A 23942-nucleotide genomic window follows, 5' to 3' on the forward strand; every position below is an offset into this window, starting at 1 on the left:
GCAGGCCTGTCCCCGTAACAGAGCCACGTTTTCCCTCCCCGCACCTCTGGCCAGAGATAACCAATTTGATTTCTCTTGCAGGGAGAAGAAGGCAAAGAAGGCAGAGATGGAAAACCAGGGCCTCCCGGAGAGCCGGTAAGGGACTCTAAATTTTTTACCATTTTGCACACCAAATTAGTAATTTCTCAGAAACAGCTGCTCTTTGTCGAGGAGCTACTATGACCCAGGCACAGTAAGAGTTACTTTCTGTGTATTACTTCATCTATTTCTCCTGACGGCCTTATGGGGTAAATGCTGCTGTCCCCATTTTCTAGCTGAGAAAACTGAGTCTTAGGGGCCCAAAGTCACATGATGAGCTGGTGACAGAATCAGAACTTGAGCCTGGGGCTTCTGCCCATCCTCTGCATTTTTTTTTTAAGATTTCTTTCTTTTTTTAAAAAAAATTTTTAATGTATTTTTCATTTATTTCTGAAAGAGAGAGAGTGTGAGCAGGGGAGGGTCAGAGAGAGAGGGAGACACAGAATCTGAAACAGGCTCCAGGCTCCGAGCTGTCAGCACAGAGACCGACACGGGGCTCGAACCCACGAACCGAGAGATCATGACTTGAGCCGAAGTTGGACGCTTAACCGACTGAGCCCCCCAGGCGCCCCCTGTCCTCTGCATTTCTTTTTTCACTGCCCCATCCAGCGTCAGTCCTGTTGATGTGGGAGGGGAGCTGGGGCCAGTGGGTGCCCGGGAAGCCTGGTACCCCACAGAAAACCTGAGCGCACCTGGCCAGCTCCAGGTGAAGGGAGATCCCCCTTTCTTCAGCTTTGGCGTAGAGTTGTAGGATTTGGTTTTTTCCCCTTTTCTTCTTCTCTCGTGTCACCTGCCCAGGACACACAGTGAAACAGACTGAGTGCTTGTGAGGAAATCTGTGCCCCGGTGGCTGTTGGTTGGAACCAAAAGTGTGCAGCTGCCCACTTCTCTCGCCCGTGGGGCCAGCACGTTGTGTCCCCAGATCCCTTCCACAGGCCTCGGTCTTGAGGGGGAGCTGGAAGGTGGTGGCCTCTGGGCCCTGAGACCCGGCTCTCCCCACGCCCACCCGGAGCAGAGTAGTCGATGGCGGTGTGTGCCCTTGGCACCCTGCGCAGCCCCGGAGAAGGTGTCCCCAGGACACTGATGTGAGCCTTCTCTAAGTTGTATTTCTTTTCTTTTTTTTTTTAATTTTTTAATGTTTTATTTATTTCTAGGAGAGAGAGAGAGAGAGAGACAGCGTGAGCAGGGGAGGGTCAGAGAGAGAGGGAGACACAGAATCTGAAGCAGGCTCCAGGCTCTGAGCTGGCAGTCAGCACAGAGCCCGATGCGGGGCTCGAACCCACGAACCGCGAGATCATGACCTAAGCGAAAGTCGGACGCTTAACCAGCTAAGCCACCCAGGCGCCCCTCTAAGGTGCATTTCTAAATAAAAAAGCAAAGGTACAGAGCAGAGTGCTGAGCCTGCCCTGTGTTGTATAAAAACAGGCCTCCGTGTATTTTTCTAGTGTTTACACAAAGGAAGTCTGGGCGACCCGAAAACACCACTAAACATAGTCGGGGTCCACGGGAGGATGATTCTGGGCAGAAGGGGTGCAGAGGTGGAAAGGCCAGTCTGTGCTCCATGGTGCGTTTTCCTACCGTGGAGCCCTTTGTACACGTTGCTCACTGATAAAACTAAATTTAAAAATGAATTAAACCGTTTTATGTCCCACTTACAACCTCAGTGGGGAGAAGGCACTGGCTCTGGACGCCAGCTCCTCTCCAGACCGGCTCCGTGGCTGGGGGTGCGGCGGGGGGGGGGGGGGGGGGGGGGGGGGGGGGGGGGGGGGGCAGGAAGCGTGCCCAAGACGTTTGTCAGTAGAACGAGAGTAATCATAGCAACTTGGACACAATTGCTGGAGAACCGAGGGAGGTGAGAAATCGGTGCAAGACACCAGGCTCATCTCCCTGTTATCGATCTCCAGAAGTTACTCTTCCCCACCCGGCCTGGGTTCAAGTCCTGGTGAGGTCAGAGCGACGGAGCCCTCAGAGCCTCTAACGGGAAATACATACAAGTTTCTGCAGCAACATTTACGTTCCGTTTGATTTGTTTGGTCATAAACTATTATGCCACCTTCTGCGTCTTCTGCAGAACTTGCCGGAAGCTCCCTATTTATCATTTTTCACTGCTTGCCAGACACCTAGACCAGAATTCACTGCTGAGAGGAAAGGAAAGCACTTAGAGCGGCAGGCGGAGCAGAAGGCCCCTGCCAAGCCGCCGAAGGCTGGCGCCCGGGGTGGGCACACGGCAGCCAGCGAGGCGACACTGAGGGAGAGAGAAGTGACACCACCACTACGTGCCCAGCTCACGCGGGCAGACGCTTTGTTACATTTTCCGCGTGACCCCCCCGAAAATCCCCATGGGGCGTGGTGTTGTTATTGCCCCGAAGAGGAAACTAAGGCACAGAGAGGTTAGGCAGGCTGTCCGAGGTCACACAGCTGGGAAAGGAAGTTTCCGGGACTCACACCCCGAGGCTGACCCCAGAGTTCAGTACTGCAGGACAGGGAATCAACGCTTCTCCAGGTGTGTTATTCTGAGAGCTGTCCTTCAGGGTACAGCCCTCGGTCTGCACCAGTCTGTTTAGGGACTGCCTCTTTCGGTTAGGCCTGTGTCAGGGCTTGGGGACAGCCAGTATACCCGGGCTGTTCTGGGCACGCAGTGGGTAAGTCAGTACCTGAGGAGGCAGGGAGACGGGGGCTCAGCAGCTCCCAGCCGGAGCCTTCCAGAATCTGCCAGGCACTCAGTCCCGGACCTCAGTGTGTGGCCCTCGTGCTGTCTTCTCTCTCTGAGCCGCTTGGGAAATTGGCCTGGGAATGAGTGGCACCGGATCCCACAAAAGCAGGCCCAGAGACAAGGAGTTCCTTGCGGAGGGGCATTTGGGAAGTGCCCCCGGGAAGCACCGAGGGCGTGAAGAAGTGAACCGAGGAAAGGAGGAAAGCCACCGACATCAGGCTAGTGAGGGAGCCACTCCAGCGGTCAGCCTGGCCAGTGGCAGGGACCCTCTGGGAGTCTGTGAAGAGCACACGTGCCGTCCGTGCCCGCAGCCCAGCCAGCCAGTCCCTCCATCCATCAACTTCCAGCCTTTTTAAATTGAGGATTGCCCCGGGCGGGCAGCATCAACGCGCACATTAACTTCCACACCTCAGCGTCAGGCACCCCCGAGGGCCGTTCTGCACCCAGCTCTCAGCCTGGGCAGGAACTGCTTGCCAGCGACAGGTGCCCTCAGTGAACCACGGAGATGTGGTTGGGAAGCTGCAGCATTTGCTACAGGTAGTAGGTAGTCAGTCTTCACTCGGTGTGTTTCTTCAAGTTCCTTTATGTTAGGGACATGGATGGACTGATAGGCAGTAGATAGGTTGATGGATAGATGATGGATGGATAGATACATAGGTAGATGGATAGATAGTTAGGAAGCTTATGTTCCTGTATGTTAGGGACATGGATGAACTGACAGACTGTAGAAAGATAGATGGATAGATGATGGATGGATAGACACATGGATAGATGGATAGATAGGTTAGGAAGCTTATGTTCTTATATGCTAGGGACATAGATAGACAGATAGACAGTAGATAGATAGGTGGATAAGTAGATGATGGATGGATAGGTACATAGATGGATGGATAGATAGGTTAGATAGCTTATGTTCTTATATGTTAGAGACATGGATGGACAGATAGATAGGTGGATAGAAGATAGATGGATAGATAGACATGTAGATAGATAGGCAGCTTTTTGAGTTGCCTGTTGCATCATCTTTATTAGGAGGCGTTCGAGCAATAATTATAGCATATGATGATGTACAGAAGCTCTGGAGCCAAAATACCTGGATTAGAACCCCAGCTGTGTGACCTTGAACCGATCACTTAACCTCTCTGTGCCTCAGTGTTTGGTCTGATGGATAGCAGTCGTGCTTCCCTCAGTGGGTCGTGCTGAAGACTCACTGACGTAACATGAGGCCTTCAGTTTGTGTCTGGCACGTGGAGAGCCCTCGAGTTGCTGGTGTGATGCTTGGACGAGCGATGGCCATGTCACCGAGGGCGGCAGGTGTGGGGCCAGGAGAGGCCCGTGTACCCTCGGTCGCAAATCCCTGTGAGGGGGGTTGTCCTGAGTTTACAACTGAGAACAGATCCAGGGAAGGGAAGTGACACCCAAGATCACGCAGCTGAACTTGGACCTAACACACAAACCTGTCCCACCCGCCTCCTCTCAGCGATTTTCCCTCCAAACCCACAGATGTGCCTTTCCCTCCCCTTCCCCACTTACGGGCCCCGTCTGACCCTCAGGGTTTAAGGGCTCTGAAAAGGAGGGGAACGTGGGGGAGCGGCATGCCCTCCTGTCACAGTGAAGGCGGGACCAGACGCTGCCCTGTCCCCCATCAGAGGGACGTGCCCTTTCACCCGCTCCCTGCCCCTCCACACACCCCCCCCCCACCAACCACATCACCCGGACTTCAGCTCCCAGTTTCTCATTCACTGTTATTTGTGGCTGGCTGTGCCCAGGGCAATGCCAGGCTGCTGGTGGTGCAGAGTCTGAATGGCCCGAGTGTCCCCGTAACTTCTTGTAGTGAAGAGAAGCTGGACCGGGGGGGGGGGGGATGGCAGGCCTCCCTGCCCCCAGGCAGCTGCCGGGCGAGAAGAGCACCCTTTGGGGATGTTGCTCGCAGCCAGGGTTCAGTCTGGCCGTGCTGTTGATCAGCTCAGCAAAGCGATGACTTCTCTGAGCCTCAGTGTCCCCACGTGTAGTGTGCAGTAGTTGACAGCTGCCGTGAAGTGGTCTCGTGAGTGAACAGAGACTCACTTAGAACTAGGGTGTCTTCAGCATTCTGCACCCAGAGCAGAGCACTTCTGAGAACGAGCAGGGGCCACTGGGAAGAGTGGCTTCAGAGATGACACCTGTGTCACCAACACAGTCTGGGGAAATCCAGGAGCGCAGTAGCCTGGCCACAGGGGGGTGATTTGTATGGATTAAGATGGACCAGGATGCCGGGAAACAGGCTTGGCAGCGGTCGGAGACTGGCCGCTGGACACGTGATGCCCTGAAGCCCAGGTGGCCAAGAGGGCGATCCTTCTAACGGCGTCCCCACGCTCTTCTCTTCTTTACTCTCAGGGCAAAGCTGGAGAACCAGGTCTACCAGGACCGGAGGGAGCCCGCGGCCCGCCTGTAAGTGCCAGTGTGTGTGCGTGTGTGTGCACGCTCGTGCGTGCATGTTGTCCACAGTACAACACAGCCCTGGCCACACAGCTCCTGTGCTGAGCCCACCCCGCTCCGGATTTCCACAGCTGCTTCCACTCCAAGGCACTGGTGCTGCTACCTAATACATTCAGTTCTTTTTTTCTTTTTCTTTTTTTTTTTTAATGTTTTTTTTTTATTTCTGAGAGAGAGAGAGAGGCAGTGTGAGCAGGGGAGGGGCAGAGAGACAGGGAGACACAGAATCCGAAGCAGCTCCAGGCTCTGAGCTGTCAGCACAGAGCCCAACGCGGGGCTCGAACCCACAAACCGTGAGATCATGACCTCAGCCGAAGTCGGATGCTCAACCGACTGAGCCCCCAGGCGCCCCTACATTCAGTTCTTTCGTATGCATGGCTGTAAGATTTACTTTCAAAATTACAGCCATTGTCGCCATGTTGTTCTAAGTTTTCTTCATCCTTAACCTATTTCTTATCATTTCAATGGGATTTCTCTGGATGATGGAACCTAAAAAGGAATCTTAATTTTATTTCTGAACACTTTCCATGGCTAAAGGTTTTTCCCCAATTACAAAAGTAACCCATTCGCCTTGTGTGACAAAGGTAATGATGGTACTAATACCAAAAGAATAAGAAAAATAATTTCATAAAGAGTAAAATAGAGTTACTTATAATTCTACAGCACAGAAGTAAAGCTGTGTTCACAGTGTTGTATATTCTTTCTAGATCTTGGGGATGCAGGTGTGAATTCTGTATGAATTCTGACTTTTCTTCTGTGTATGAATTCTGACATTCATATATCAGTCTATATTCAGCTTTAAGCTATTACACGTGTAAACATATGTAGATAATTTTTCTGTAAAAATGAACTCTGTTTTGGGTTGTTTTTGCGCTACATGTTTTACTTCTTCATAACTTCAAAATTTTTTATACAATTCCATAAACTTGATTTTAGGAAGAAAACATATTATTTTTAATAAAATTCCTAAAATCCAATTATCTGACAAGAAGCAAGAGATGCTTACTTCTCTTTCCTTAATGTGTTTTGCTGTTAAAATCAATAACTCACCTGGCTGGTATTCAATAAGAAGGAACTGAAACACAAAAAGCAATTTCCTTTTACCTAAATCTCCTTGCTTTTCACCTGATTGTCCTTTAGGAGAAAAAATCTAAGGATGGGGAATACTACTTCCTATGGAGGAATTAAAACACAGAATTAGCAATTGGCTTTTTTTTTTTTTTTTAAGGTGGTTCCTGGCTTATTAGAGGAAAGGGTCTTCCTTTTAGCCAGGGGATCCATTTGCTAGGACCCATGTTGGGGCAAGACCCATTTCTCAGTCGAGACTTGCAAGGCCCACGGAGATGAAAGAAGACCCACATGCTCTGGCTGGCGTGGCGTAAGCTTTGAGGAACCACACTGCCTCTGAGATAGACACACGTGGGTTCAGCTTTCACCGTGTCACTTACTGACTTTCATCAGGGGACCTTTCTGAACCTCTGTTTCTTCTTCTCTGAAGTGGGCATCAGAATACCTCCCAGTTCTGTAGGGTGCTTGTGAGCATGTCATGAAGCATGTGAAGTTCCCAGCCACGTGCCTGGCATGGTGGTGAGGCTCCTCCCCGCATTGGCGTTTTGGTCCATGACTGTATAGGAGGAGAGTACACCAGGGGCCCCGGCTCCGGGCTGGCCGGATTTGGGATTTGGGTGTCTTTGAGGAAGGTGCTGGGGCCCAGGCAGGCCCTGACCCTCTCCAGGGAAGGAGAACTGGCCCGTGTTGCACAGCAGAGAGCACCGTTTCTCTCTTAGGCGGTGCTGGGAGCAACTCTGCCCAAGTAGGTTCTGTCCTCATTTTACAGATGTGGAGACTGAGTCCCAGTGAAGAGAAGTAGAGTACCCGAGACCCGCAGCTGCCACGTGAGGGTGTGGTTCTATTCCAGACCTGACCCCACAGTCAGCCTCAGTGGGCCAAGAAGCCCCTTCCGTAGATTAGCTCTGCAGAGCTGTCCGTGGCTGGGCAGGTGGTTCACTGTTCTCATTCTACAGCTGATGGTGGGGCTGCACGGGGTGAGGCGACTTCCAGGCTTGGGGGTTGGATCTGAGACCAAGCCTCAGTCACTGACCCTTCGTGGCTGCTCCCCGAGTGACAGGCTGAATCTGGTGGCAGCGCCTCACCTAATCCTCACCACAGCCCCACAGACAGGGTTTCCCCTCCCCAGGTACAGCTGAGGCCCCCGGGGCTCGAGGGGGAGATGAGACGCAGCCCCTTGGCTGGCAGCCAGCAGGGAAGGGAAACCCGCCTGGCCAGGCTCCGGGCCCCTTCGTCGCCTGCGTCTCCCGGAGTTTGGGCACCTGCACCTGACGCCACACCACCTGCTGCCGGGGAAGCGTTCCTCAGAGCCCCCTCCCAGAGGCAGGGGAGGCCACACCTTCTCAGCACCCATATCGGGAGAGGCGGGGTAAAGAGCGCATCTCCAGGGTAACAGCCACCACATCCGAGAGGCCGCTAGGTTGTCTGTCTTATCGCGTGGCCTGGCCCAGCTCGGTCTCCTCCCCAGCAGGTCTCCTTTCCTCTTTGGAGGCGGGAGGGGAATCAGGGGAAAAGGTGGGAGAAGAGCCTAAGGGCGTCACCCTGGGGACACTTGGCCTTGGCTCGGGGATCCCCTGATTTGGCCACGAGCTGCTGCTCCTTGAGCTGAGGGTGACGGTGCAGAGGGCACGCTTTGCAGTCAGACAGACCTGGGCTTGAGCCATGGCTCTGGCACTGCCCCCCGTGGTGGAGCGCCCTGAGCCTCCTGTTTCTTGCCTGCGACGGGGGAGAGAAGCGCCATCCCCCACCGCCGTGGCAGGATGAGGCAGGGGCCCCACAGGGACGGATTCCCTCCTTCTTCTCCCCGCCACCCTCGGAGCCGCGTGCTTCGCTCTGTGCCAGCCGCCGGCTGGGGACCGGATGGCCGGGGCGCTTGGTGCTGCAGGGCCCGGAGCGGTGCCTGCCCAGGATGCCCAGTGACGAAGGCACAAGCAGGGCCTTGGAGAGGGAACGCGTGAGGACGCGGGACACGGGGCTGGAGACGGGAGGCTGGTGGGGAGGCGGCCTCCAGCCAGCAGGAACGCCCCCATGAGCAAGGGATCTGCCTGGAAGAGAGGACGCGCGTGCTCGGGCCTGGAGCGGGAAGGGCATGCGAGCGTGCTGCCTGCCGAGGCCACTGAGCCTGGGTCGCGGCCCTGAGGCTGGGTCGCGGCCCTGAGGCTGGGTCGCGGCACCGACAGGTGGCCGGTGGGGGGGGGGGGGGAGGTGCCCCTCAGGCGGAGACCACGCCACCTGAGTGTCAGAAGGTAGGGACCGCGCCCTGAGCCCAGGGCCGGTGAGATGAGGCCGACCCACCAGTCAGGAGAGCGCAGAGCGGAGGGCCTTGGGCTGGACAGCCTGGGATCTGAACCGGATTATTTTCTGGCCCTGGGCCTTTGGCGGGTGTTTCATCCCTCAGAGCCTCAGCTTTCTGATGTGTGAAGTGGGTGGTTACACAGCAGGCGGTTAGAAATGATGGTGTCGGCCCTGCTAACAGCATCCGCGTTGCTCGCAGGGCCGGACGCTCTGCAGCGTGCGTCAGGTGACAGATCTCTGTGCCGGGGGAGCCCAGCGCCGTGGCCCAGGACGGGGCTCTTGGGTGGGACCGGCCACAGCTGCAGGACCGAGGGAGGTGCCCCTGGACCCACCTGTAGAGTGAAGGCAGGGAAACGCCCACCCCAGGGGCCGGGCATCGGGGGTGAAGCTGGGCGGTGGGAGAGGAGGAGGATGGCACGCAGGAGGGACGTGGGGTGACCCCCCGATCTCTGGGGGACGAAGCCCTGCAGCTCCGGCTGCGGTGCAGTCACACCGCACCAGCATCAAGGGCCCGGCCCTGCCTGGGGTCTAGAATGTGTGGCGTCAGGTGAGCACAGCGAGGGAGGGGACAGGACTCGGCTGGACTGTCACCCAGGTGCCAGCCCCTTCTCGCCCCTTCTGCCTGCTCTTTGGTGGAGTAACTTCTCTTTCTTCCAGGGCTTCAAGGGACACACAGGCGACTCTGGCGTGCCGGGTCCCCGGGTACGTGGACGTCTAGCGGTGCAGGGGATGCGAGCGGGTGCTTCTAGACAGAGGGCTACCCAACCTGTGGCCCGTGTGGCAGCTGGTCACCTGAGACCAGCTGGTCACCTGAGAGAGGACAGTGGGCATCAGGGGAAGTGTCATCCCCGGTCTTGGTCTGGTTTTTTGAAACATTCCTTCTGGTGGCCAGACCTTGAGGTGCAACCCATTTGAACAAATCAGCCTGGAGTCAGGGGGCCCAGGGCTAACGTTCTTCCCTCTCCTTCGGGCGCCCCAGACAGAAGGAACCTGGACGCCCGGTCAGACCCCCAGCCGCGCTCTGTTTAGGGACAGGGCAGCCGAGGTGTCCGATGGGTCAGCCGCGGAGGAGGCAGAATTCCCAGCGGGTCTGTCTGGCCCTTGGGCTGGTGTTTCGCCTGCGGCTCAGAGAGGCACGGTGGGGCCCAGGCCCAGGCAGCTGGCCGCGGGGACACTGCAGACCCGGCTCCAGCCAGGACTCAGTGGGGCTCTTCTGGTGGGCCGCGTCCTGGGTCTTTCCCCGCTGAGGTGTACAGGGACCAGATGCCTGCCTTCTGCATGCCCTTCCCTAACAGAGGGTATTTTTTTTCTCTTTCCCCCTTCTAGGGAGAGCCTGGTGCCATGGGGCCCCCTGGCCGGGAAGGGTCGCCAGGAAAAGATGTGAGTGTGGGGTCCTATGGGGCCAGGCTGGCCTGTGGGGGGTGCAGAGAGAATGGACAGGGTGCGTCCCTGTGGGGCCCGGAGGTTGGTGCCTGCGGGGGCTGGCGGAGGCGGATGCTCGGGACTGCCCCTGGTGTCTCTCACCTGCTGGCCCCTGGAGTCCCCATTGGAGTCCTGAGGAGGCTCTGGGGTCTGGTTTCCAGCCTCGCCACTTGGGACCTATGCTGCCCTGAAGCTAAGGAGGTGTTGCTGAATGGATCGTTAGTATCTGTGAGCATCCGCGGTGGCATTTTGGGTCTGGCCTCACGCGGGCTTGCATCTCAGTCTCTCCCAGATTAGCTCTCCAGCTCCACTGCTCTGCGGCCTAATGGACCCATCACGGCCACCGTGGCCACGTGCCGTGTGGCATTTAATACTGCTCACCTGCTCTCATTGACTTTTTGTCCTTGGGATCTGGGCAGGGCAAGCTGTCTTTTACCCCATCCTACAGAGAGAACACCTGAGACCAGATTGGTTCAGGGACTGACTGGCGGTCACACAGGCTGTCAGAGGTGGGAGGAGGCAGCCAGGCCGGATCCATCAGCTCTGACCCCAGGGGACCACACATCACACACGATGCACATAGGCGGTCTGACTTGGGTGGATGTAGCTTGGCCTCCTGGGAGTGGGTATTCGCTCGGGAGCATGGAAACAGGCTCCGTGTCCAAGGGGATCTCATGCCCACCCTCTCCGTCCATCAGGATCTGCATTTAAATCCTGGTGAAGTGCACGCCGCCCACGGCTCTTGATGCACATTGTCTTCTTGGCTGACCAGCTTCCATAAGATGGTAGAGCTGGAAGGGCCTTAGAGGAAATCCGGCCCAGCTGCCATGTTTCTCCTCAGCAGCAGAAACAGCCTTTACAAAACCACTCGTATAAGCAGTGCCCTGCTATGCAGCTAAGGGCAGAACAGCTGCATCGAGCCCAGGTGGGGCCCTCTCCCAATCCCTGACCCCGGAGGCACCTCTCAAGGCCAAAGAGCAGCTTGAAAATCCATCCCCTCCCAGGACAACTCACAGCCGAGTGTGTGGAAGGAGCTCCCCAGGGCAGGAGTGTGGCTGAGCTCAGCACCCCCAGCAGGTTAGGGGGCAGCTGGGACGGGAGCCTAGGATGCGAGATCAAGGGAGCAAGTGCTTCCACCCTCCTTCTCAGCTGGACAACTCTTAGTTTTAGAGCTCCATTTTCTAGAGTGTTTGAGTCTCTCGGTAAGGCGCACGGCCAAGCTTGTGTTTTCATTCATAACGTGGGAGAGAATGACAGCCATGCCATGAGGCTGCTTGAAGACCAGGTGACAGTGGGTCACCACTGCATGGCACCTGGATGGGGCTGTGTGCATGAGGCAGGAGCGAGTCAGGTCACTTACTCAATGAGTCAGGAACTGAAGTCCAAGAGGGTTTCTCTTCTCTGGCTGCCCCCCTTAGTTCGAAATGGCGCCACCGGAAATCGCTGTGCGATCGGGTGGACAATGTCTGAGCAAGTAGATAAATGAAGTGAGTTCGTGCATTTACTCAACTGCATGAAATGAGTTTGTCCATGTGGAGAATCACTGGAGATCAGTGTTGAAGCGTTTGAAGAGCTAAGCTGGGTCTCTTGGGGAACTTGATGAAGTTGGGCCCACATTTGAAACAGTGCCCCCATCATCTCGGTACAGCCACTCTGTGATAACGAGACCTCTCTCTATTCCAGGGTGACGCTGGACCCACAGGGCCACAGGGTCCCCCAGGACTGAGGGGCCCGCCGGTGAGTGTTACTCTCCTCCACGTTTGCCTGTTAGCACAGTGGCATTTGGTCAGCTCATCCCGGTACAGTCTTGTGTGCTGTTTAAAAATGGCAGTAAATAGGGGCGCCTGGGTGGCTCAGTCGGGTGAGCATCCAACTTTGGCTCAGGTCATAACCTTGCAGTTCGTGGGTTCAAGCCCCGCGTCAGGCTCTGTGCTGACAGCTCGGAGCGTGGAGCCTGCTTCAGATTCTGTGTCTCCCTCTCTCTCTGCCCTTGCCATGCTCATGCTCTATCTTTCTCTCTTTCTCTCAAAAAATGAATAAACATTAAAAAATTGCAGTATGTCTTAGAAGTTGGAAATAGCCACGGCCCTCAGCCCCACTGGGGCCTACTACATGCCCCACAGGTATTATCTGGGACCACGTGGCAGGACAGGGCCCCATAGGACCTCCCCTTTGGGTTTCTCATGTGCGATGCATGATCTGTGTTTTACTTTGCTGAAACTGTGGAAGCAAAGAACCACAAATTTAGTTGCTTCAACAACAAATTTATTGTCTCACGATTCCGGAGTCTGGATGTCCAAGAAATGTACCGTCTTACCATTCGGGAAGCTAGGAGTCCAAGATGAAGATGACGACAGGATTGGTTGCTTCGAGGGCTGTGAGGAAGAATCTCTCCTGTTCCCCTCACTTAGCTTCTGGAGGTTTCCTGGCAATTTCTGGTGTTGCTTGGCTTGTCCGTGACTCTGATCTCTGCCTCCCTCTTCACATGGCATTGTCCCCGCGGGCATGTCTCAATGTCCAAATGTGCCCCTTTCCTAAGAACACCAGTGGTGTTGGCCAGAGACCCACCCTGTTCTAGCATGGCCTCATCAAACTAATGGCATCTGCAGTGACTTTATTTCCAAATAAGGTCCTGTGCAGAGATGTGGCACAGTTGTGACCCATGCTAAAGATAGAAGGAATCATAGAGAATTAAAAAAAAAAAAAAAGAGAGAGAGAGAGAGAAGAAGATTCTCTTTTCACCCCACCCCTACACTCCAGAGGGAGCCACTGTTAGTAACATTTTGTGTAGATTTTAAAATATCTTCAGTGCACCTGTAAGTGTATAGATATAATACACATCTGTTACACTTTATCTTTGCAGCTTGCTTATTTGCATGGTGTATGTGTGTGAAATTTTGGAAGAGTATGGAGTAAATGAGTGAATAACCTGCAACGTAGGTATATGTGGGCTTCCTAAGTCCGGGTCACACACCCGGTAAGAGCTGTAGGCAGGATTTAAACCCAAGACTTTCTGGGGTGCCTGAGTTGCTCAGTCGGTTAAGCACCAGACCTCAGCTCAGGTCATGATCTCACGGTTTGTGAGTTTGAGCCCCACGTCGGGCTCTGTGCTGATAGTCCAGAGCCTGGAGCCTGCTTTGGTTTTGTGTCTCCCTCTCCCTCTCTGCACCATTCCACCCCCCCCCCCCCCCACTGCTTATTCTGTCTCTTTCTCTGTCTCTCTTTCTCAAAAGTAAATAAACATTTTAAAAAAGAAAATAATTTAAAAAAACAAACCAGACTTTCTGACACCAAATCCAGTGCTCTGCACCTGCCACGGCCACGACCGTGTTCTTTGTCCCCAGAATCCTACGAGACGCACCTGGGACAGGTCTTAGGCATTTGAATGCGGCATCTTTTTGGAACTCACCAAGGGGCCTTTTTCTCCCCTGCTGGGGCCACAGCGACTCACATCCCCCTTCCTGCACTAAGCTGGGAGCTGGGGGGGATGCCGAGGGTCCAGGTGCCTCCCACGCCCAGCCCTGGGTCCCCAGCGGCTGAGGAAGGGTGTGAAGGACAGCCTTCAGACCAGGATGCGGCAGCTCAGTGGCCCTTCAACAGATGTCCCCTGTGTGCAGTGATGTGTGCCAGGGGACTGGCCACGGGGCAGCATCCATGCTCAGGAGCAGGGCATTTCCATGCCAGCCCCGGCTTCATATTTCCAGCTCCCTGTCTGACCATGTTCTCCTCTTTCTGGAATGTGGCGTTTGTTCATCCAACGGCATGCGCTGGGTTAAGGAGCTGAGCTGTTCCCTCCCCCTCCCCTGCATTGGTGGCATCAACCTGCTGACCCTGGGGGCACCAGCACCATCCCTGTATGCAGGAACCAGGAAGCTGACCCCCAGCGGGGATTGTCACCAGGGACACATAGTCCCTGGGGGTTGGTCTCAATGCCCAAGCCCTCTGGGGGGCATGTATTCCCCATGGGGGAGGGGATGCCATCACCCCAAGGGGGCAAACTGTGGTTCTTGAGATGCCAGTCCCTTTACTCTCTACGTATCACACGCAGATATGCGTGCAGACCAGAAGCAGATACTCGATATAGCTGTCGTGTTAAACTTGCATATGGAATGAGGAGAAAATGTCTGAATAGGCCACGGGGCAGGAATGTAAGGGCAGAAACATGGAGAAACCCTGCTCTGGAGCCCCAGGCACGGAGTGGCACCCACTGGGACCCCTACGGGCCATCCTGAACCTTCCACATCCAAGCTCTGGACTAAGCTTGCATCTTGTTTTACAGGCCAGGTGGTCCATAGAAGGATCACCCCCCCCCAACCCCCAGGCCTGTTTCTTCATGAGGGGAAGTTGTGAGATCCAGCAGTTAAATCAGTGAAGCTCTGGAACAGTGTCCAGCCCTCAGAACGTGCCCAGCAGGTGGTAGGTGCTCCCCTGGGGCCACTACGCCAGGCTCTGCTCCTGGAGGAAGGAGAGGACTTTGCTCTGCCCCCTCCAGGGTCTCCGGGCACAAAGTAGCACTCCGTACGTCCCTGATGAATGCCAGTGTGTCGAGGGGCGCGGAAGAGGGAAAGGAAAGCAGATGTAGGGAACAGCAGATGTGCCAGGATGGGTGTGGGGAGGGGAGATGCCATGAGCAGACCTGGGGGAGGGTGCCAAGGACCCCACACCCACCTGCAGGAGGCGGGCCTTGGCCCAGAAGCCCTGAGGTCCCCAGAGGCGGCTTTGTGTTTTTCTAATGTGCCACCATCAATTCTGGGTGGCCACCACAGGGACTTTGTAACCAACAATACACTGCTAGAGTTTTTGCCAAATACTTAGCTGAACACATTAGAGGAGGTTCTAGGTTATTGGTCTGACAACCTCTCTCTCACTCAACTGGAATTGATCTCCCTCCAAAGTGAAGAGAAGGTTCCTAGCAACCTCAGTGAGTGCACACAGCCTTGAACCAGACGCTTTGTGGTTATGGAGAGCTTCCAGGAAATACTGGCAGTCTCCATGTTGGGGACCATGTGGCCATTTACCTGATTTGCTCTCTGGAGTCCTATAAGACAGGGGCTCTGACGGTCCCTGATCCCTGATGAGAAACACAGGCAAAGAGGTCAAGTCACTTGCCCAAGACCACACAGCAGGTAAGTGGTGGAGCCAGGATTTGGAACCAGGCAGTCTGGTTCCAGAGCCTGCAGTTGAAGCCCTAGCTGGGCCTGTGTGTGCCTCATTTCCTTCTCAGAACGATCACCTTGGTGGGAGGGGCCCGGGAGGGGGTTTGGAGCACAGAGCAGTTGAGGAGGGGGCTGCGGCTTTCATTCCTGAGAAGACAGGTGGGGCGTGAGGAGTGGCCCACAGCCCAGAAGGGAGCCAGGTCCCAGCCCCTGCCGGCCCCCAGCACCCTGACGGGTGACAGGTGGTGGCCACGAGCCGCCCCTCCTGTGTACATCCGCCTGCGTTGGCACCGATGATAATGCGCCTTGGCCCCTATCCTCCCTGCAAACCAGAGGGAGGAGGAGGAGAGAGATAATTACTATAGGGATGAGCCAAAGCACATATTTTTAGAAAAACACAGATGGGTTGGTGGGTGGGTGGGGGGAGGTGCCGGGCAGAGCCACCACACCGCATTCCCTGGAGGGGTCCTCGGCGCATCCTGGGCTTTTCTCTGTGATACAGGGATAAAGATACCCACCTTCAGGCTTCCGGCAGGGTCACATGGGCTGTGCTGCATGAATCATTCACGGCCACACAGGCACTTCTTAGGCATAAGATGTGAGCCCTATTTAATCATGATCACCAGCAAGTCGTGTCTTTCATGAGACCCAGGGCTGGGCTCCATGCTTCCTGGCTTCCCATCTCAGCCCCTTCACAGCATCTTGGGCAGGTTGTATAGCCATCCCATGACTCGGTTTCCCCATTTGTAAAATGGCAATGTTGTATCTGTTGTGTGCAGCGAGTGATGCATGTGAAGCCCTATATGTAGAAAGTCCTCAGGCAACGTTAGCTTCTTTTTACTATAACATGTTTCCCTGAAGCTGACTCACTGTTGGGTGCGTGCTTCACGATTATAGGATGTTGGCACCTTTCAGTTAGAGGATCCACGGAGAGTGGTTTCCTGGGATGTTCCTGGTGCATTCATTCCACAGAGTGCCTCCTGTCTAGCACTGGATGCTAGATGCTGGGTATTGAGAAAGGCGAAGCACACACTGTTCTGTGGGCTGCTGCCGGCCGGGAAGAAAGCCAGGTGAAGACACAGCCATCTGGCAGGGGAGGGTCCCGAGAGGGAGGAGAATGGTGGCCAGTGGTAGTGACCAACCCAGCCTGCTGAAGCTGAGGTGTGAACTTCAACCTTAATAGGAATTTTGTCTTCAAAGGTATAACTAAAGGCATAGCTAGAATTCTTAAACTTTTTGGTTTTTACACTGCCAGTGCATTTATCAAAACTACAGATGTGCATAAAATATCCAAGTCAGAGAATACAAAATCATTCGGGTCAGTCCTGGATTCTGGGATGAATGGACCTTCAGTTGAGTGGCTCCATGATTGTGCGCAGCCATTTTTCCTGTCTGTGTCAGTACTGTCATCTCTTGGCTATAACGGTGTCCCTAGTGGAGCAGTAGAATGCAGTCAGCACCTGGACAAGCATCCTAAGCTGGGAACAGCACTGCTGTGTTGTGAGCACTCTTGTGTTGTTCCTTAAGACAGCATCTGAGTTGAAGGATGGATGGATGGATGGATGGGTGGGTGGATGGATGGATGGGTGTATGGATGGGTGGGTGGGTGGATGGATGGATGGATGAATGGATGGGTGGATGGATGGGTGAATGAGTGGGTGGATGGGTGGATGGGTGGATGAGTGGGTGGATGGATGGATGGATGGATGGATGGATGGATGGATGGATGGATGGAAGGATGGGTGGATGGATGGGTGAATGAGTGGATGGATGGGTGGATGGGTGGGTGGGTGAATGGGTGGATGGATGGGTATATGGATAGGTGGGTGGGTGGATGGATGAGTGGGTGGGTAGATAGATGGGTGGGTGGATGGGTGAGTGGTTAGGTAGATGAGTGGATGGATGGATGGATGGACGGATGGATGGATGGATGGATGGATGAGATCATGATTATTTACTACACCTGTGCTGTGAGCAGCCCTCAGCAGCCTGGGCTTTATCATGCACACAAACTCATTTAGTTTCACAATATTATGAGTTAGGTGTTACAGGCTCCTTTGGTAAGTTGAGAACTATCCTCTGACTAATGATGTGGCTTACTGAGAGCCAGACTGGCGTGAATAAGAGCTCTACATGTGAGATCGGGTTCTCCACATCCGATAGTCTCTCTGTTCCACTGTCCTGCTCCTCAGTCCTGGCAGATTATGACTTGTGTTTCTTCCACCAGGGTAAGAATGGATCACCGGGATCTCCAGGAGACCCTGGTCCTGCAGGAAGCCCAGTGAGTACTCCCACGGCTATAAGGTGGCATCACAGCCAGCTTTGAAAGGGGCGTGGCCTTCACATCACAGATTGCCTGTTCTCTATTCCTAGAAGCATCCATGGGAAAATATGGTATTTGAGTGATAGGAATAGGCTGGAGGTGAGAGGCTCCAAGAAGGACCCCTTTCAAAGTCTAAAATGCATGCAGTTATGCAGTTGGTTCTCTGTTGCCTACAACCATAGTCATATGAAGGTACAAGCCTACTAAGACTTAAAAAAAGCATGTAATAAGGTTGCACTGTAGATGTTGCATGTTTTTAGAGAATGGAGAGACAGGTGCACCAGCCCTTACCCAGAGGACAGGGTAAGAGTGTAATGTGTGGACAGGTATAGGGCAGACTGTCTGAAGAAGGTGTTCCTAGTGGTTAGGAGGTGGGGGTGGGGACAGCAGGAAAGGACAATGGGTGGGATCCGTGGGTAATGGAATGAACATCCAGGTCACTGGATTTGGGATTAGGTCTGGTAGATGGGGAGACGTGCTGGAGAAAACCGTTCTCTGTTGGGTTCAAGGGTCGGATGAGTCAAGTCCTGTCCACGAGTCTCCTCCCAGCCTAGGCTTCTTGTAACCACCCTCCTCGGAGCTTGGCCAGTCAAGCAACAGGTGCTCTGGACAGCGGGCAGACCAGTTGGCCAGCTCACTGTCATCACTGTGGAAATGAGAGTGACCAGCCCATCCTGGTTTGCCAGGAACCTCAGTGCTTTTAGCACAGAAAATCCTGCATCCTGGAAAGCTCATCACGCCCAGGCACACCGGGCATCTGGTCACCCCAGTGGAGATTCATCTTTCTGTTAGGCCAGAGGCAGTTGCCCTGGAGGAGCTTAACTCCTTGGCAAATGGGAGGACTGATGTTCCTCAGAAGCCATGCTGTGAGGCTTGTCACTGCTGGTGAGACGAGCTGGGACTTGTCTGGGCATGAGTCTGGCTGCATGCCCAGCACTGAGCTGGTCCCAGAAGAGCGGACTCACCCATGTGGTTACCCAGAAGGGCTAGAACTGAAAGTGTCCCCAAAACCACTCCCCAGAGGTGCTCCTACCAAACCAGGAGCCTCGGTGTGCTGTTGGGAATGGTGTACCATCTCGCTGGAGGGCAGCTTGCAGGGGCCACACACACACGCATGTGCACGTACACACATGCACACACACACACAGCAGCGTGTTTTTGTTAAATATTTGTCCCGTTTTGCTTCTGTTGCTCTGATTGGGAAGATACACTTCCTGTCTTGCTGGCCCAGCCCCGACAGCACTGTCAGGACTCGGGGTAGCCATGCCTCCCGACTGCTGCCTTCCCATACAGGAAAGGGCTCTTCTCTCTGTTGATGTCTCCGTCCTTCCAAGCACAGTGGGGTTACGAGGCTTCTGAGTCTCCCCGGGTCTGCACTTGACCTTGCAGCGTTGATGTCTGTTCTCCCTCTGCAGGGCCAGAAGGGGAACAAAGGAGAGCACGGCAGCCCGGGACTCCCCGGCTTTCTGGGTCCCCGGGGGCCTCAGGTAAGCAGAGAACTCCCTGGGGGGAGGGGGGGGCAGGTTCCAGGCTCTGGTTGGAGTTTCCGCCCACTGTGTCTTCAGGTACCCCCCAGGCAGGTTGTGTCACTCTCCCGTCATGGAGGGGAGGTGGCGGTGTGCACTGGCTGAAACATGAACTCAGACGTCACCCGCATGGGGTTCTCAGTTCCACCACCGGACCTTGGGCTGGCCTCATAGCCTCTCTGCCTTAATGTCTTCATTATTCCAACGGGGTGTAAGAGCAGACGCCTGCAGGGTCTGGGTGAGGTGATGGGTGCCCAGCTTACTGTATCTGCTCCCTACGTATAAACTGCTCTAATGGTGGTTGTGGTGGGGGTAGTGGTGCTAACAATGATCCTAAAACTTCAAGGAACATTAGAAACCATTTTAAAGGCGCCCGAGTTTTGGCTGCAGGGTCACAATACATAGGTATTGTTTTTGAGGCCACGTGGCCAGTCTGTGCTCCAGCTAGACCTTGAGCCCAGGCCTCCTGACTAGAAGGTGTGATCCGGAGATGCTGTCGGTGATCTTTGCTAGATTTCTGGGCAGAAGGATGCGGAGGGAGTCAAACATGTCCAGCCAAGCTCCTGGCGCGTCACATGCCACGGTCCACACTGAGGGCTGCCAGCCAGGGGAGAGGGTGGTGTGTCCCATGCGGGAGTAGGAAGCTTACCCATGTTCCCGTCCGCCCCCTCCACTTTCATTCTGACCCCCGAGGTTGCCCCTACCCCCCGGCTAGCTCAGCCACTCCAGTGGCTTTTTTTTTTTTTTTTTTTTTTTGCCCATTTCTATCATGTAGGCCAAACCCTACCAAGGCTCCATCCACTGATTTTTAGTCGAGCCTATTCACTCAGTTGCCCAGATGTTAAAGGTCCAAGCCGCCTCCTGCATCCCCTCACTGACTCTTCTAGACTTGTAATTCCTGTTCTTTCAACTCGGCAATAGCAGATTAAATTTTGGCAAGGAACAGCTTCTGCTCTCATTGTGCAGATGGAGAAACTGAGGCACAGAGAACTTAAGAGAATTAGGAGGAGGTTGCCCAAGGTCACAAAGCTAGTAAGTGGAGCAGCCGGGATTCGAACCCAGACGGGCTCGCTCCAGAGCCCAGTGTGTCTCTGGTGGCTTATTTCCCACTCTGAGCCCGCCTGTCGGAAGGATCCCCTACTGTAGCTAGACAGTCTGCAAACCCCACGTCCCAGACACCCTCCTGGTGGAGCCCCAGCCGTCCCATCGACGAGGAGCCCAGAGCCAGGGGCCCACCCTTCCCACTTAGGGTGGGCTTTGCCTCCTCCTGCCCACGCTGACTGGAGAACCCTAGCCGGGCATCCTTGGTTGACTGGGCCATCGATTGTTGTCTTTGCTGGAACATGACTTGAGTGAAAATGTCTGCTTTGCAGACAATGCGCTGACACTGCAGAGCCTGCTGATACTTTGTTCTTTGTTTGATACTTTGTTTTGTAGGGAGAGCCAGGAGAGAAGGGAGTCCCAGGCAAGGAGGCAAGTATCGTGTGCGCTGCCTCCCCTTGGCCGCAATTTCCTGGGAGGGGGACATGGGAGGGGCTTCATGGGTGGTGACACACACAGGCCCCTGGTGCCCAGCTGGGTGCCGCGCTCACTTCAGCGCCGTGCTGTTGCTGTGTAGATCCTATCTAGTTGCGCACCGGGACCCACCAATTAGGCCCCCCATCCAGGTGCCTCTTTCACTTACCTGTCTCTGTGTTCAGTGTCAGTAAATCCCATCGGTTGCAAGTCCAAAATGCCTCCATGCTGTCCAGTACCCCCATGCCTGCTGCAAGGACCCGCATTCAGGCTGCTATCATCTCCTGCCTGGACGATCGCAGGGACTACCCACTGGCCCCCGTGTCCAGCTTTGCCCGCCCCTCCCCCCCCCAGTCCTTTCCTGCCCACAGCCCCTTGCACAGCACACACAGGACCATGCTGCTTCCCAGACCAGCCTCCGCTCTGCCCTCCCCTGCCCTTGCCGGAAGCCAGGCAGCCTAGCCCACCAGCTCCCTTCTAAGTCTGACCTCCAGGACCTCTGCCCTTCAGCCCCCGGACCTGCCAAGTTCTTTGCCAAGGGCTCTCATGCACACTGGGGCCTTTTCCAGAAGCCGTTACCACCCCCTCCCCGCTCTCCTCGCCTGGTCTTGCTCAGCCTGAGGTCTGTGCTGAAATGTTGCCTGTGTGGACTTTCCTTGACCACCCGAACACAGTGACACCCCACCGTGCTGTGTCCTAGCACCCTGATCTGTTGGCCCAGGAGCCCAGCGCAGAGTAGGTAGCAAAAATATGTGATGAGGAACCAAAGACCGAAGGGACGCAGAGAAAGGAGTTTCTACAGCTGCCGGCTTGTCCATTTCCACGCCCGCATGCGGAGGAGCCATGCTCACCTTGAGCCTGAGGGTTACTTTCCCAGCTCAGGGAGGGAGGCGGGGGGTGGGGGGGGTGAGGAGGGTGAGGTGTCCTCAAAGCCAGGTCGAAGGGCCCAGTGTCTGGGAAGCCTCTGCCCCACCCCCAGCCATGCTGTCCACTCGTGCGCATTGCTTGCTCACTCCCCAGTCCCTGTTTCTTCCTGCTCCCTGGATCAAGGGGAGGGAAACGAACACCAGCTCCCGCTTCTGAGAGCTGCTGGCTACACCACTCTCTCTGGCTCCCTCTTGCCTGTGGGAATGAGTCCAGCCCCCGAGTTCTGCCCTGAGCCGACCCCATGCTCTCTCTGGCGTGAGCTCCTGCCTCCTCTGTGCCGTGCACACCAAGGCCCCATTCCTGTCCCCAAGGCTTGGTCTTCACTCCTCCACACACCTACAGGGCCCTTCCCTACACCTCTGCCTGTTAGGTTTTATCTGCCCTTCAAGGCTCCAAGCCTCTCGGCACACAGTCATGCATTTCTCACAGGGTTCCCAAAGCATCTTTTTGTATTTCTGTTAGAGAAGTAAACAGGTGTGCACTGTGTGAATGCCCACATCTGGCTCTAGGCAGGGCTGTGAGCCCGTGAGAACAGGCTGTGTCTTGCTCCTCTCTCTGCACAAGTCGAGGCTACCGGTGCACCTGCGTGCTGGGGCCCGAAGGGCAGGTGTGGTGCCACCTCGGAACAGCCGCAGAGTATTTGCTCTCCTTCCTTCCTTCTCGACGGACCCCTCTGTCCCCGTGGCGGGGCCAGGACAGGAGCCCCGGGCTGACTACCCCCTGCTTCAAGCCCTGGAGTTCGTATTCTTGAACTGAGTTCACAGCAGGATTTGGGGGGTTGGGGGGACACAGTGGAGTCCGGAGGTGGATAAGCACAGGACCTGCCTTCCAAGTGCTTGTGGTCCCAGGGGAGCACCCCTGTCACCTCATGTGGGGACGATGGCAGTTAAGCGTCGGCTGGTGTTAAGGGAACCCATGCGTGAGTGCGGACACTGGCCGGGAGGTTTAACCGAAGCTTTGCAAGGGAAGTGGCAGAGAGGCTGGGGGCAAAGTGGGGTAGAGGCAGATCCCAGCCACAGAGGGTCACAGACGCAAGGAGGGAGCGTCCTAGCAGTGAGGGCCATGAGGCTGTGTACCCCACCCCTGCCCCAGAGTGACTGCCCTCACAGAGGGGTGTGGGGTCCCTACCTAAGGGCTGGGTGGCCAGGGTGGGCTTCCTGGAGGGGAAGCCTGAAGGCCAAGTGGGATTAATCCCAGAAAGAGGGAGAGTGATTAGTCGGCGTGGCCACCACACCATTACCCTGGACTGGGTGACTGAGAAACAGACCTTCCTCACGGTTTTGGGGGCCAAAAAGTCCAGGATCAAGGTTTTTGGCAGATTCCATTGCACCCGTCCCTAACTACACCAGCTGGCTGCCTGGTCTCTGTGCCTGACCCCTATTTCCATCGTGGGGCCACCCTCACAACCTTATCTAAACCTAAACACCCCCCGAAGGCCCCACCTGCTAATAGTCACACCGGGATTCTGACTCTTTAACGTACAAATTTGGGGGAGCACAGACATTGTGTGCATGGCGGGGGTGGGGGGGTGCTGCAGGCAGCAGGAAGTTGAGCGTCAGGGCCACCTGCTCCCTGCTGGGGGAGAGGGGGTGGGCAGTCCCAGAAGCCCTTCGGGTCAGCAGGAGGCAAGGCAGCCCCGGCCACAGGGGCCGTGAGCCTGCATGGAAGCCCACGTCCTGAACGGGCGCCTGGCGTGTTCAGAGAGAGGGTCTGTGCTAGGAAAGGGCAGGCAGGAGCCCGGTGCCACTGGTCCTCAGGGGGTCTCAGCAGGGGCAGAGGAGGGAAGGATGTTACGCCTACAATGTCTGGAGAGAAAGGGGCTCTTGGGGGGCCTGACTTCCCCGGCAGCCCTTGTGCTTGGCACACAGGGTCACAGATGGGTGGCCCTGGTGAAGTGACCCTCGTCCTTTGGACTCATTGCAGGGCATCCCCGGGAAGCCTGGAGAGCCAGGACCCAAAGGAGAAAGGGTAAGTGGGGAGGCAGTTCCTGGACGTGACCTTGGCAACATGGCACGGGGCCTTTGTCCAGGGAGGTCAGCCACCAGCAGCCGAGCCTGGAGAGCCTGCCGGCCCGCTGCCCCTGGAAAAATCATGAGCCCACGAAGGGGTTCTTGTAGTGAATGTTGTTATTTTCCTTCCCTCTTTTTTTTTTTTTTTGGATGTTATTTTAAGGAGTAAAATCATCGCAATTACAAATTCAAAGGCAAGCATTTTGAGACGTTGACAGATTTCCCTCTCGCCCCGTATGAGAGCCTGTGTGCATGGTGTGCTCTGCTCCCAAAGTGCCAATTTGCCGGGAACCAGATCTGTCGCGGGAGGTGACAAGGGAACAGATTTTCCCATAATGAATCACCTTGGCGCTACCCTCACAAAGCCTCCTTCCTCCAGAACACAACAGGGCGAGGGTTTTTTGCGGGTTTTTTTTTTTTTTTTTTTTTTTTTTT

General features: G+C 55.3%; 1 protein-coding gene across 1 annotated transcript in view; it reads left to right on the top strand.

Annotated features, from left to right (window-relative positions):
- Positions 1–23942, top strand: part of LOC120232338 (collagen alpha-1(XXII) chain) — a 334176-nt gene that overhangs the window by 300413 nt on the left and 9821 nt on the right. Inside the window, exons 51-59 of the mRNA XM_039232993.1 lie at positions 82–135; positions 5168–5221; positions 9287–9331; positions 9956–10009; positions 11735–11788; positions 17435–17488; positions 18946–19017; positions 20494–20529; positions 23422–23466. Of these exons, the coding sequence (XP_039088924.1) occupies positions 82–135; positions 5168–5221; positions 9287–9331; positions 9956–10009; positions 11735–11788; positions 17435–17488; positions 18946–19017; positions 20494–20529; positions 23422–23466 (468 nt within the window). The remainder of the gene's footprint in view (positions 1–81; positions 136–5167; positions 5222–9286; positions 9332–9955; positions 10010–11734; positions 11789–17434; positions 17489–18945; positions 19018–20493; positions 20530–23421; positions 23467–23942) is intronic.

Source organism: Hyaena hyaena, unplaced genomic scaffold (assembly GCF_003009895.1).
Source record: "Hyaena hyaena isolate Hyena2069 unplaced genomic scaffold, ASM300989v1 scaffold_69, whole genome shotgun sequence".
NCBI classification, from domain to species: Eukaryota; Metazoa; Chordata; class Mammalia; order Carnivora; family Hyaenidae; genus Hyaena; species Hyaena hyaena.